Genomic DNA, 15,284 nt, shown 5'->3' on the forward strand with positions numbered 1-15,284 from the left:
CTAGGTTTCTTGTGATGTCCACAGACTTCTCACAGGCAGGCAAGTTTCCCAACTGTTTTCTCAGTCACCTTATACCCAATATATTCCCATATCTCCTATGACCATGGCCTTTTTTAGTCTCCCAAGAGTTTCTCCTCCCCTGGAGAGCAGCAACCTCAGTACATGAGGAATTGTCAGTCTAAGTGGGTTCCAGTTAAGGGTGAGTGTTTAAGAGTCTAATGGCTAATCAAAAACATATATGTGCACTGGAGATCAGTTAATGTCACTGAGACATTGAGCTTTTTTGCATTTCCTTACTTTTGTGATTTTAATTTCTAATTCTAACGTTGCATTGTTATAAAACAAACAACTAACAAAGTTAGTTTTGACTTTTTAAAATATGCCATGTGACAAAATTTTTCCTACAATCTAATGCTTTAATTTGTCATACTTTTCTCTGAATACACTAGAAAAATGCCTGCTAAAGATTGCAACATGTTTTTAAACTTTAAATATAAAAGTTGTCTTGAATGTTGATATTGACATAGTGTTACTATTCAAGGTTGTCATTGTTACCGATGACATATAATGGTTAACATGGAAGTTAATGTTGACACAGTGTTGCTGAGGACACAAGCTATAATTATAACATTAGCATTATTTCCACAACGGCAGAGGGATTAGGAGAACATAGTGCACCAAGTATACTAGAGAACTTTAGAAGACGATGTTGTAACCCACCCTGACAAAGTGTAGTCTTTAGTGACCTTTAGGGACTAGATCACAATTAGTAGCTTGAGTCTGCACCTGGTTCTGTATTTCAAGCACTAGAGATTCATACTTTTAGATTCAGAGATCCCTGTTTCAATCCCTACAGACACAGGTGGGCTTGGCTGAATTTGATTTTTGTTTTTAAGCATTTTTAATTTGTATTGATTTTAAATTTTCATGGTTGTGCAAAATTATGAGTTTTAAAGCATTCTATTTTTTACTTTAAACTTTCACTGATGCAGGAAACTATAGGAGGGTCGGACAATGGGGGATGGGTCAACAACAATTATTTAATGACAGTAGGTGTTGAAATTCAAACACAAACTGTCAAGATCATATGTCAACATATATACAATAAATATTAAATCAAACAAAGTTCTCAAGCAGCATTTATTTTACTGTAAATGTCTATCAGTAAATTTCATTATTATGATGGAAATATTTTTTCATCAGTTTGTGTGAGTACAGTGAAGTCAATATTTACTGAAATTTACAGATACAAATCTAATTCTTTCATGCCTGCTTATAGGATTTAAAGTGCTATGGTCATTTGGACTTCAGAATGAGAGGTTCCCTGTCAAAGCGAGCGTACAATCTACAATGACACAGCATGGCTTTTTGACCTCCTTAGTAACTTGGCATTGTGTAATGATGCCCCTAGTCAGGACAGCTGTATGGAAAGAATCCTGGATTTCTGGATTTAAAAGAATCAGCTACTGTTCTTTGAGCTTAATGATAGAGCCTTCAAGTTAAAAACAGATTTCACAAAGGGTATGCCTACACTCCAATCAAAGGTGTGATTGCAGCTTGTGTGTAACCCACACAACTTTAGCTAGCACAGCTAAAAATAACAGTGCTGCCATGGTGGCAAGAGCTTCATTGCATGCTAGGAATGTAAGAATATAGCCAGGGTCCCAGGTGGGCTTGTACAGCCTATGCTGAAACTTGTGCTGCCATGGTTTCACTGCTATTTTTAGCCATGTTATGAGTGAGTTAGATTAAAGCTAGACTAAGTATCTTTACACAGTCTGAAATCACCTCTTCACTTCAATTTTAGTGTACTCGTTACCCAGGCCTGCTTGGGTGTGGCACTCTGTCCCCGTCTAGTGGCACCTAGCCCAGCTAGAGATTGATGAGTCTGCTACAGCTTTAGCTATAGCCATCTGGCTTTTAGCTCATGCAGTAGAGGCTCATACACGAAACTTCAGAGATTCCGGGTTCAATCCCGCCTGCCTATGGTCTGTTGGCATTACACACAGACCCAAAGGTAAATGTTAGTGAGAGTTAAAAACAACTGTGGAGTCTGAAATAAAATGTTATTAAAATGTATGCCAAATGTCTAAAAAGTTTAGAGGGTTGATGTCACAGAAGAGAAGATTTGAAAGGTAGGTACGCCTTTTGCTAGAGTCCAGGAGTGTATCATCAACAGTGTTGTAGTTGATGTGAAGGTGGCAAAGAATACTGGAGACCTAGCCCTTAACTTATTTCCATTCTCTCAGGGATTTGGGTGAGTGGTGTAGATCCTGAATTGTCACTAAGTTTTTTTGTTAGTGTAAATATAACTTTGTAAAACACTTTAGGAAAAATATTAATATACAAATATTCTGATAATGTACTGTTGTGTTTTAAATTTAGAAGCCTTTTGTAACGCTGCAGACTGTAGAAACTTTTTCTCTGACAAGTGAAACAAGTTTAAAAATAAAGATACCATACATTTTTTGTGACTTATTAAAATGTTTTCATTTTTAAGCCTCTGCCATCCAGGTCCTTGCCCATCATGCCCTGCCTTTATGACAAAAACATGTGAATGTGGGCAAACAAGGTGAGATTATTTTGATTATTTTTTGTACAAACAATAAGAGGGAATTTTATAAATACAAGTTGTAATAAATTTCCATTCTTTGAGGTAAAAAGAAAAGGAGTACTTGTGGCAATTTAGTTTCTAAGGTGCCAGAAGTACTCCTTTTCTTTTTACGGATACAGACTAACACGGCTGCGACTCTGAAACCATTCTTTGGGGTATACTTCCAGTCTGGGTATTGGGAATGTCCAAAGCTATTTCTTACAACTTTGGTGAAAACTAGATGCAATATATTTGAAATCTACTCTGTTCTTAAAAAATCTAAATAGGGACAGAAATAATATCTGAAATAGAGTCATCCTGGTAATTTTTCATTTTTACAATTACATTTTCATATATTTTTAAATTCTCTTCCCTTTTTTTGTATGAGATCCACAGAAACAGGGAATGGAAACTGAAATTGATATATACAGAGAAAAAATTCTAATTGTTACAGTAATCTTAAATATTATTTGTATTAGGTAAACGATTGAGATAATTTTTAGTTGATGTAAACATGTTGCTCTAAACCAGGTGTTCTCAAACTTCATTGCATTGCGACTCCCTTTTGACAACAAAAATTACTACATGACCCGCAGGAGGGGGGATCGAAGCCCGAGCCCACCCGAGCCCTGCTGCCCAGGGTAGGTGGGTGGAGGGGATCCAAAGCCTGAGCCCCACTTCTCTGGAAGGGCAAAGCTGTAGCCTCAGGCTTTGGCCCCAGGTGGTGGGGTTTGGACTTGGGCTTCGGCCCTGGGCCCTGACAAGTCTAAGCAGCCCAGGCAACCCCATTCAAACAGGGTCACAACCCACTTTGGGGTCCTGACCCACAGTTTGAGAACCACTGCTCCAAACCCTGTAAACAGTCTTTAAAATTTCAGTAGAAGCAAAAAATGTGTTGCTATTTTTAAAAAATTCAGTTAGTGCCATATTTTAACGAAATTGCATTACTAAGATCTTGTCATGACGCTCAATGTGAGAAACAAAATGTGTACAAGAGTTTTTAGGATTTTTTTTTTAAAAGTTTGTGTTTGTGAAGTAAGAATTAGATGTTAATATATACTCTGGCATTTCAGTAGTAAAAATCCTAATCAGAACCAAGATTTGGGCTTCTAGTTAGTTCATGACTGAAAGTTCTGTAGCTTTAGAACTCCAGAACTGTTCCACCACATCATTAGTGGACAGCATATATCTTCAGAGCAAGTACAACAACTTCCTATTGCTTCTAACTTTTTCCACCACTAATGTCAGGTGAATGCCCTTTCACAGCTGCTGCCACTGTGGAAAAGTGGATGTGTTGGGTTGTTGGCCAGACTTGCTTGATTCTTTCAGCCATACCTCTTCTAACCTTGATTTTTACTGTCGACTTTTCAAACTCTCCAGTAACTCCAGTTCTAACAGTTTTCAGAGTAGCAGCCGTATTAGTCTGTATTCGCAAAAAGAAAAGGAGTACTTGTGGCACCTTAGAGACCAATTTATGCTCAGATAAACTGGTTAGTCTCTAAGGTGCCACAAGTACTCCTTTTCTTTCAGTTCTAACAGTGTTTACTAGTACAGATCCCTGAATCCCAGCCTCAGTTTCATCTCATGCAAACTGATGAATCTGTCACCTCACAACTTTGTCTGTATTGGTGACACAGACGCTTCATCTGTAGCTGGTCAAATCACTGTCCTGGGACAAAGCCTGTCTCCTATGCTTCAAATTTGCATGGCACTTCTTGCTCCAAATCTGATTACACCCTGATGTATTTATAGAGCATAAACAGCAAGGTGGGAGAAGACCTGTTTGAGACAATGGCCAATTTGGTACAAGAAATAATGGGTATATACTGGTCATGAATACATTTAGGCTGGTAATTAGAAGGTTTCTAACCATCAGAGGAGTGTGATTCTGGAATAGCCTTTCAAAAGGAGTAGTGGGGGGCAAAGCACTTAACTGGTTTTAAGGAGGAGTTTGATAATCCCATTCATAAACTTATATGAAGGGGTTACCTCTGATCATGAGGGACTGGACTTGGTGACCCAGGAAGTCTCTTCTAGTCTATGTTCCTGTGTGCAAAGCTACAAATTAGTTTTGAAAGTCTCACCAAATTGTCATGTCAAATTGTCCCGCTTGAGACAGCTCTTATAATCACAGAATCATAGAATATTAGGGTTGGAAGAGACCTCAGGAGGTCATCTAGTCCAATCCCCTACCCAAAGCAGGACCAACACCAACTAAATCATTCCAGCCAAGGCTTTGTCAAGCTGGGCCTTAAAAACCTCTAAGGATGGAGATTCCACCACCTCCCTAGGTAACCCATTCCAGTGCTTCATCACCCTCCTAGTGAAATAGTGTTTCTTCTTCGAGTGCTTGTTCACGTCCATTCCACATTAGGTGTGCACGCAACGCATGCACAAGCATCGGAAACTTTTCCCCTTAGCAGCTCCCGTCGGGCCAGCGGAGCCCCCTGAGTGGCGCCACTGCTCCATGCACATAGACCCCTGCCACCCGACCCCGTCCAGTTCCTTCTTACCGTCCGTGGCTGCATTGGAACAACCTCTCTCTCTTGTATGAGAGCAGTCCCTTAGCCTTTCTCATAGATAGCTGTTATAAGTTAGTTAGCATACCTTTGTTGTGGACACTTACGTGATTAGGCGCTTGGAGGCTTCCAGCATGCCGCAGGCCTACGGGTTTAAGGCTTGTGCCACAAGCCTATGCTAGTTAGTGACTTCCATGGCTCGTGACTATGTTGCCTGAGGGAAGAACATCAAACTTGACCGGTGTAAGATTTGCAAGGCGTTCAAGCCGAGAACAAAGAAAGAAAGAGACTTTCATTTGAAGCAGTTGTTGATGGAAGCCACCTTGCAGCCACCAGGCCTGGAGTGCTTGACGTTAGCTCCAGCTTCCTTGGTGCATAGTGCCGCGGAGTCGTTGGGAGACCTGGCACCGGCTAAACACCGAAAGCTGTCGGCCCCAGAGCTCCAGACTAGGTCCCGGCACCGCTCGTCCTCCCCGGTGTGGCCCACAGCACGGCCAAAAGGAAGATGCGGACATTCCCTGCACAGGAGGCCGGCATCTTCCAAGGCCCCGAGCACCGATAAGAGCGGGAAGGCCACTGTACCGGCGCTAGCACCGATGGCTGCAGCACCACAAGCCCCACTGAGCCCAGGCCTAAGTGAGCTCAGTGCAGACGATGGGCTCGAGGACTTAATGGATCAGCCCTCCACGCCTGGCACCTTTGAGGCAGCAAAGGACCTCATTGAACTGTCGGCGACGAGCCCCCTCCTGTACAGGGAGAATCCTCCGGCACCCTTGCCACAGGTTCCGTTGAGGGGTAAGCCAGCAATGGTGTGCTGTTTGAGGACACCGTCCTGGCGTTGCTCCCGGAGCTGGTCCCAGTCAAGCTCCATGTCTGCGGACTCCCAGTTACCTGCGGCTCAAAGGAAGTCGCAGTACCGGGAGTCGTTCGGCGCGAGGAAGTAACAGAAGAGGCACAACGCTCTCTAGCACTGATTAGAGACTGGCACCGGGAGGGGTCGAGATGGCCCTTGCTGGAGGACTCCCGCAGACGCCAATCCTGGTCCCGAGAATGCCGGCGCTGATCCCAGTCCCAGGAATATCAGTGCTGGTCTTGCTCCCATTCCGTTAGGAGCCGCTCGTCAACCTCCCGCCAGCACAGATTGTTGGCACCGCCATGGCCTTTGCGATCGGTGTCGCCACAGTCCAGTGCCAACTCCAGCCGTTACAGTTACTTGCAACGTGCCCTGGACAGCAAGGACCCTCAGATGGGGTGGCACCCCCAATGGGGGCCGCCAGGTCATTGGCCCTTCTGGACTCCTTGGGCCTATCAACAGCGCCAAAGGGCCCCATCCAGGGCGAGCTACTCGGTGCAGTGGTCCTGATCCCTGCACCGACATCCAGCAGCGCTGGAAGCTACAGTATCCAGGCCTCCAGCATCCCCCGAGGATAAACTGGAGAGACCAGCACCGAGTCCGGTGCCGCCCCAAGGTTTCCCGCACCGGTCCAAGCCGGAGGCCCCTCCCATGGGAGAAGGGGAGCAGGAGGACCAGCCAGAGGGGGATGAGCAGCTGCTAACCTTCTTGTCATGCCCGGATGAGGCAGTGGCGGAAACAGCGGCATCCAGCCCTCCACCCATAGACCACAGAGCCCACCAGGAGCTACTGCGTAGGGTCACCCAGAACTTGAGGTTGCAGGCCAAGGAGATGGTTGAGCAGGAGGACCCCATGGTGGACATTTTGATCCCCGAAGGTCCATCTAGAACAGCGCTTCCAGTCATTAAGACCATCCAATCGAATTATAAGACTTTATGGCAGACCCCGGTCTCCAGTGCTCCAACGGCCAAAGGTGTGGAGTGCAAGTACTTTGCCCCGTCAAAGGGCTACGAATTCTTGTTCTGCCACCCAAGTCCATGCTCCCTGGTGGTCTCTGCAGTGAACAAAAGGGAGCTCCATGGACAACAGGCCCCGGCATCTAAGGCCAAGGAGGCAAAACGCCTGGACCTTTTTGGCAGAAAGGTATCCTCATGAGGGGCTTTCAGTTGGGGATTTCTAACCAGCAGGCCATCCTCAACAGGTATAATTTTAACTTCTGGGTGGCAGTGGGAAGTTTAAGGACACCTCCCGCAAGGTTCCCAACAGGAGTTCGCGGCCCTGGTGGACGAGGGCAAGGGAGTAGCTAAGACCTCTCTCCAGGCCTCCCTGGATTCAGCAGACAATTTGGATTCGGCCAGAACAATCGCGTCGGGGTGGTTATGAGGCACTCGGCGTGGCTGCAGGAGTCTGGCCTGCCGTCTGATGTCCAGAGTACGCTTCAGGACCTCCCCTTTGAAGGGTCCGGGCTCCTTTTGGACCAGAGAGATGAGAGGCTGCATAGCCTCAAGGACTCGAGGGCTATATTTAAGTCGCTGGGTATGCACACCCCGGTGACACAAAGAAAGCCCTTTAAGCTGCAGCCTCCCCCTTAGCGCCAGTACCAGCCTCGTCATAGGCATGAGCCTTACTGTAGGCAAGGCAGGGATAACATGCAACGGCGCAATAACAACAATAATAATGTGCCGGGTCAGAACCAAGGTCAGCACAAATCCCAGCCAGGCTTTTGAAGGTGCGCTCGAGGACAGCGTACCAGACCAGTCACGAGATCTGTCTCCTTGTTTCGTGAACCGCCTGTCCCGTTTCTCCTATGCATGGTCCAGCATTACATCAGACAGTTGGGTCTTATGCACGGTATGGAACGGGTACTTGCTGCAATTCTCTTCCCTCCCACACCCCTTCATGGACCCCTCTCACGAGCATCTTCTAGAGAAGGAGGTATGCTTGCTGCTAGAGGCGGGGGCTGTAGAGGCGGTGCCGTACAGCCTAAGGGGGAAAGGTTTCTACTCCTGGTACTTCCTCATTCCCAAGGCCAAAGGGGTCCCATTTTAGACCTGCGTGGGCTCAACAAGTTCCTGGTCAAGGCCCGGTTCTGCATGGTCTCTCTGGGCACCATCATCCCTTCCTTGGATCCGGGAGGCTGGTACGCTGCCCTCAACATGAAGGACGTGTACTTTCATATTGCCATCCACCCAGCACATCGGCGGTTCATGCGCTTCACCGTGGGCCGTTACCAGTTTGCGGTTTTTCTGTTCGGTCTAGCTGCGGCCCCACGGGTGTTCACGAAATGCATGGCGGTGGTGGCGGCCTCCGGGTGTACCCGTACCTTGACGACTGGCTCCTGGCGGGTCGATCCGAAGCGGAAGTGCGGGGCCACGTGGAGGTGGCCCTCTGATTGTTCCATGAGCTAGGGCTCCTGGTCAATGTCCCCAAGTCCACCCTCGTGCCAACTCAGAGAGTGGAATTCATAGGGGCGGTCCTGGACGTGGTGCAGGCCAGGGGAAGCCTTCCAGTGTCCCGATTCCGGGCTATCCAGCAAGAGGTGGCCTCCCTGCACCAGTTTCCAAAGACAACGGCCAGGTGCTGCCTGCAGCTGCTGGGCCACATGGTAGCATGCACGCATGTGGTCAGGCATGCCAGAGTGAGACTCAGGACTCTGCAGGCGTGGCTCGCTCCGGTGTACCGCCCAGGCAGGGACCCCCTGGACTTGGTAGTGACAGCCCCAAGGGACTGCTGTGGTGGCAGTCCAAGCCTGTGGTTTGCGAAGGCATCCCCTTTGCCGCCCCACAACCGGACCTGATTCTGGTGATGGACACGTCAGACCACGGATGGGGGCGCTCACCTGGGGGACCTCAGGACTCAGGGCTTGTGGTCCAGAGCGGAGCGGTCGCTCCATATCATTTTGAAGGAGCTCAGGGCGGTTCGTCTGGCAGGTTAGACCTTTCACGCCACTCTGAGTGGTCACAGCGTGACAGTTCTGACAGACAACACTACTGCCATATTTTATATAAACAAGCAGGGTGGGGCCCATTCCTCGCTGCTCTGTTGCAAGGCCTCTCCTCTTTTGTATAGTCAATGCCATTCACCTCGAGGCGTGGTATCTCCCAGGGGTGCAAAATGAGCTGGCAGATTACCTCAGTAGGTCGTATCACATGCACCAGTGGACGCTCAGAGCGGATGTCGTGCTTTCGCTCTTCCGCAGGTGGGGGTTTCCCCGGGTAGACCTGTTTGCCACCGGGGCCAACGCCCAGTGCCCGCGGTTCTGCTCGTTCCAGGGCCACAGCCCAGGCTCAGTCGCAGACGCGTTTGCAATCCCGTGGGGAGGGGGCTTGATGTATGCTTTTCCCCCACTCCCCTTGGTACACAAGGTCCTGCTCAAGGTATGCAGGGACAGGGTGGCGGTGGTCCTCATCGCCCTGGCGTGGCCCCGCCAGCACTGGTACACAACACTTCTAGAGCTGTCGGTGGAGGCCCTGGTAATCCTGCCCCTACACCGGGATCTCATCATACAGGACGGCGGGCGGCTTCTCCACGCCGACCTGCAGTCACTACACCTGACGGCATGGAAGCTCTGTGGCTAAAAGCCTTAGAGAGCCAGTGCTCCCTTTCTGTGCAGCAGATTCTGCTTGGCAGTAGGAAGCCCTCTACCAAGGCTACCTATGTGGCCAAGTGGAAAAGGTTCTCGTGTTGGTGTGAGCCCCGACAGGTGCGGCCGTGCCAGGCCCCGGTGCAAGCCATCCTCGAGTACCTCCTGCACCTCAAGCAGCAGGGGCTGGCCCGTCCTTACTCAGAGTGCACCTGGCAGCCATCTCTGCCTTCCATCCAGGGTTTTCGGGGGGCTCGGTGTTTTCGGAGTGGTGGTACAGTTCCTTAAAGGATTGGAGAGGATGTTTCCATACTCACGCCCCCCAGTCCTTCCTTGGAACCTTAACTTGGTTCTCTCTAGGCTCATGGGACCTCCGTTCAAGCCCCTCACTACCTCCTCTACGTTTCCTGGAAGGTGGCATTTCTGTGGCCATTACCTCGGCCAGAAGAGTGTCTGAGCTGAGGGCTCTCACCTCTGAGCCACCGTATACAGTGTTTCACCAGGATAAGGTGCAGCTCCGACCACCCCCCAAGTTCCTCCCTAAGGTGGTCTCGCAATTCCATTTGGGCCAGGACATTTGTCTGCCGGTTTTTTTTCCAAACATTCATACGGACCCGAGCCACCGCAGCCTACACACCTTGGATGTCCATCGAGCGCTGGCATTCTATTTGGAGCGCACCAAGTCCTTTCGTAAATCCACGTAGCTGTTCGTGGCCGTAGCCAAGAGGATGAAAGGCCTCCTGGTGTTGGCGCAGCAGATCTCGTCTTGGATTACAAGCGGCATCCGGGCGTGCTATGAGCTTGCAGGTGTTCCAGCCCCGGCAGTCACGGCCCACTCGATCAGGGCGCAAGCGACTTTCACGGCTTTCCTGGCACAGGTCCCGATCCAGGAGATCCGCAGAGCAGCCACCTGGTCCTCGGTGCACACCTTCACGACCCATTACGTGGTCAACCAGCAGGCCAGAGAGGACGCAGCAGTTGGCAGAGCGGTCCTCCAATCAGTTGTTTCATGACTCCTACCCTCCTCCAGAGGTAAACTTGTGATTCACCTAATGTGGAATGGATATGAACAAGCACTCGAAGAAGAAAAAACGGTTACTTACCTTCTCGTAACTGTTGTTCTTTGAGATGTTCACGTCCATTCCACCACCCACCCTTCTACCTCTCTGTCGGAGTTGCCGGCAAGAAGGAACAGGAGGGGGTCAGGCGGCGGGGTATATATGAACGGCGCAGTGGCGCCACTCAGAGGGCCCCAACGAGAGCTGCTAAGGGAAAACGTTTCTGACACTCATGCACGCAACACGCGCACACCTAATGTGGAATGGACGTGAACAACACATCTTGAAGAACAACAGTTACGAGAAGGTAAGTAATCGTTTTTTCCTAGTATCCAACCTAGACCTCCCCCCCTGCAACTTGAGATCATGGCTTCTTGTTCTGTCATCTGCCACCACTGAGAACAGCCTAGCTCCATCCTCTTTGGAACCCCACTTCAGGTAATTGAAGGCTGCTATCAAATCCCCCCTCACTCTTCTCTTCTGCAGACTATATAACTCCAGTTCCCTCAGCCTCTCCTCATAAGTCGTGCCCCAGCCCACTAATCATTTTTGTTTCCCTCCACTGGACTCTCTCGAATTTGTCCACATCCCTTCTGTAGTAGGGGAACCAAAACTGGACACAGTACTCCAGGTGTGGCCTCACCAGTGCCAAATAGAGGGGAATAATCACTTCCCTTGATTTGCTGGAAATGCTCCTACTAATAGAGCCCACTATGCCATTGGCCTTCTTGGCAACAAGGGTACGCTGCTGACTCATATCCAGCTTCTTGTCCATTGTAATCCCCAAGTCCCTTTCTGCAGAACTGCTGCTTAGCCAGTTGGTCCCCAGCCTGTAGCGGTGCATGGGATTCTTCGTTCCTAAGTGCAGAAGTCAGCACTTGTCCTTGTTGAACCTCATCAGATTTCTTTTGGGCCCAATCCTCCAATTTGTCTAGGAATGCACTAGAATACTGCAGAATTTTTTGGGGGGGAACTACAGGAAATCCACTTCCTTCTCACAAAATGCTATTGAACCTACTCTACAGGGTGAAATATGGAAGAAATTTTATTCCAGCTTGGTACTAAAGGTTAGGAAGGATATGATCAGTCCTGGATTTCATGATACCAGGTCACTGTTTTTTTTTGTTTTTGTTTTGTTTTGTTTTTTTGCACTATTTATGTCAGCATATAAAGTCATGTGAAGTTTAGCATTCTCAGACTGTCATCTCAGCATCCAGAACACAGAGTGCATGTGCAAACATGATTTAAAAGTGATTATTTTTGAGATGGAAGAAAAGATTAAAAACAGCTACCATTCTGCGGATACAGTTGTAGTCAGGGTTTGAGGTCAGCTTGTTAGCAGGCTAACCTGGAAGGGGATGTGTAATTCACTTACATTTGCTATAGCAACATTAATTTCACTGGGGAGTTATAAACAGTATTGGAAATACTGTTTTACTCTCAGAATTCCAGATCCATTTCATTTGTTGTTCTGACACGCTGTACTCTTTCAGTATTCAAGTTGTCCAGCCTGCAGCTTGCTCCTGTGGTACTATACCTAGCCATTTAAAAAAAAAATGTTTTGTCAGGATCCCCCTTCTCCCCCCTGCAACTCTGAACTCTGGGGTACATGAAAGACCCCTTAAGCTTATATTTTACCAGTTTAGGTACAAATTTCTCTAAGGCACTAATTCCTTAGACTGATATTGCTGCCACCACCAAGTGATTTACACAAAATATTCAGGGAAGGGTCACTTGGAATCCCTATCCCCCCAAGCCCCTTCGCCCCCTTTCCTGGGGAGGCTTGAGAATAAACTACCAACCAGTTGCCTTAGCAATGTGAGCACAGACCAGACGCTTTGTCTTCAGGACACTGAAATCAATCAGGTTCTTAAAAGAAGAACTTTATTGATAAAGAAATAAGTAAAAGAATCACACCTGCAAAATCAGGATGGAAGGTAATTTTACAGGGTAATAAAAAGATTTAAAACACAGAGGATTTCCATCTGGACTCAGCTTCACAGTTACAAAAACAGGAATGAAACTACCTCTGTAGGATAGGAAAATTCACAAGCCAAAATAAAAAATAACCTGACGTATTTCATTGCCCTACTCGCAGTTTCTGTGGTTTCAGATGGATTATTCCACATGTATTTTCAGAAGATATTGTACCTGCTTGGCTTCTCCCCCTTCTCCCCTCTTGAAAGTATCTTTTATTTCCTCATTGGTCCTTCTGGTTAGGTGCCAACTAGGTTATTTGAACTGCTTAACACTTTACAGGTAAGGCAATCCAGTACAGCTGCCAAGGATACTTAAAGGTTGCTACCCTTTCCCCTATATTCATGACAAGATTATACACATGACCATTCATCTGGACATCGGATATGGATTCAAGATGACTGTAAGCGTAAAGTCAGTTACCAAATTGTGCAAAATCAGTGCATCTAGAATTCTGTAATCAGTGGATTTTACAACTAGGACACTATAATATTAGCATTACTAACCTTTGCATGTATCCCAGACAAAAAGTTAAAGCTTAGAGAATGTATCTAATTTAAGAGAAAAAAAAATTACAGATATTGCCTGATTGATTGTGTATTAATTATATTGACTATTAAGAATTTCTAGTTAACGCTCTGAAGTTTGATAGGTTCTTGTTCCAAGATCAGGCCTAGTATTAACATTACTGTTCAGTTGGGAGCCCTGATGTGCACAATTTCAACATTCACCCGCAGGAATACCCCTCTGGGTTTGTAATAGCTTGATTAGTACAGTTCACAAAGTCACCAACACGCTGACCCAGCAAAGTTGATGGAATGTACATCTGAGCATCCATATACTTACACTATCCCTTGCAGAACAACCTGCAGTGTTAGTCATTATATTCCTCGTTACCATCACCAGTGGCTGTAATCGTGGCACCTCCCAAGGGCTACATCTCTCCCTCTCCAAGCACATAGACTGGTATACAACTTCTATAATATGCTGTGGTGACACCACTATGCCTAATGCATATTCAGTAAGGGTTTCTCTACTCTTCTTTATTTGTATTTCCTCACTTTAATAATGTGGGGTGTTCTTACTCTGTAGGTTATAATATTAATGGTTTCAGCTTATTACCATATTCGTTAAGTCATTGTCAAGACAAACTTACGGTTAAGCATTTGCCAAAATTTAATCCTAAAATATCCAAGCCTAGTATCAGTTCAATGTTCTTGCAGTTACCTGGTATCATTTTGTACGAATTTTCCCTGTAAACACACCTTTCCGAGTTCCCTCAAAACTGTCTGGTAACTTGCTCTTCCTAAGGCCATGGGCCTCAAAGCCTTATGCTAACTGCTCAAGTGAACGTCTTACAGGATGTAGACCTGTAGGCTCGTTGTTTTACTCCTTAACTTATGACGGTGCTTTACTTACAATATCCCTGTGTAGCCTAAGTATTTGCTAACTATCCCAAAACCATGCATTATAAACTCAGCAAATTCAGAGTTAAGGCCACACTTAAAAGAAATTCAAATATCTTAAGGTAATGCACTGTTTTCCCCCAGAATATCAAATCAAGTGCAAAATCATATTCTGCATTTTAAATACTACACTACACCCAGTTAGTGTGATGTCGAACACCTTTCTCTATGTTGAGATGTAAGAAGAGTCTAAGGCCACAGCATTATTCCTGAACAGAATTATGTATCTGTCATTAACAAATAGAACTTGTTTACTTTGAATGTTGCAGCATATATTGTAAAGGGGTTATTTGAAGATATAAATATGTGAAATGCTTAAATCCAGCTAAAAGATACTATACTAACTACAGTATCATATTTATCTACAGTCATTCAGTTCGCTGCGGCCAGTCCAACACAATTCATTGTTCTAATGTATGTGGGAATACTTTAAATTGTGGTAGGCATAACTGTGCCCAGGTGTGCCATGTGGGAAAATGTCATCCTTGTCAGCTTACAGTACAGCAAGGTAGGTATCAGACATGTGGAAATGTACTTAGATTTGTATGTTCAGTAGAGCTGTTTTTCAATTTCTTTAAGTTAGCTAGCTGCAAGTAAACAAATAAATTAGAGTATAATAGTGAGCAAAATAACAGGTAATGATTAAGGCCAAGATTTAAAAAAAGACTACTGTAGTTGCACTTAATTTAAAACAGGTCACTAGCCCTTATTCTTAATATATGCAAGTACATCTTAAACCTTTTTATTTAGTGATTATTTCCTGAACACTGAAACAACTTAAAATTCATTTTAATATTCCCCAGGAACATGTCTCAGGTTTGTCCTTTTGCTGATGCAGCTATATAAAGAACTTATTTATTCCAGTAAAACCCAGAATTAGGCACTTCACCTGCTGGGTTTTAATCTAAAATTTGGATAGTGCATAAAGTCTCTTCCAGTATAGTGGGAGTGGTGACTGCCATAGCTTTGTAACCATTCAGTTGCTTATAACATCTTGAATTTCACCTTTTGGGATTAAATTTTTCAGGCTCAATCTTTTCCTGAAGTTAAATATTTTGGGGAAAGTTTAAGCAAAAAACGATTCAGCCACTTTTGAGAGTGGAAAAACAAAATTAAAAAACAAAACAAAAACACTGGAATATTATTTTGATTACTTTCAACAGTAAAAATGGTAGGAAGTTGAATTATAGTATAGAAATAGTTTACATTAAAGAGAAATGCCTTTGTTCCACTGA

The 15,284-nt window shown here is 46.0% G+C and overlaps 1 protein-coding gene across 5 annotated transcripts in view; it reads left to right on the forward strand.

Moving 5' to 3' along the window:
* The window catches only part of NFX1 (nuclear transcription factor, X-box binding 1), a 238,251-nt gene that overhangs the window by 69,940 nt on the left and 153,027 nt on the right, over nucleotides 1-15,284 (forward strand). For 4 of the 5 annotated variants that reach the window (XR_012157390.1, XM_073332429.1, XM_073332432.1 and 1 more), the window contains exons 6-7: nucleotides 2,501-2,572; nucleotides 14,418-14,557. Coding sequence is in view for 4 of the 5 variants with exons in the window: in XM_073332429.1 (XP_073188530.1) it covers nucleotides 2,501-2,572; nucleotides 14,418-14,557 (212 nt within the window). In the remaining variant the exon portion in view is untranslated. The remainder of the gene's footprint in view (nucleotides 1-2,500; nucleotides 2,573-14,417; nucleotides 14,558-15,284) is intronic. The other variant, XM_073332430.1, reaches the window with a different exon arrangement.

The sequence above is a fragment of the Lepidochelys kempii genome, chromosome 2 (genome assembly GCF_965140265.1).
Source record: "Lepidochelys kempii isolate rLepKem1 chromosome 2, rLepKem1.hap2, whole genome shotgun sequence".
Taxonomy (NCBI): domain Eukaryota; kingdom Metazoa; phylum Chordata; order Testudines; family Cheloniidae; genus Lepidochelys; species Lepidochelys kempii.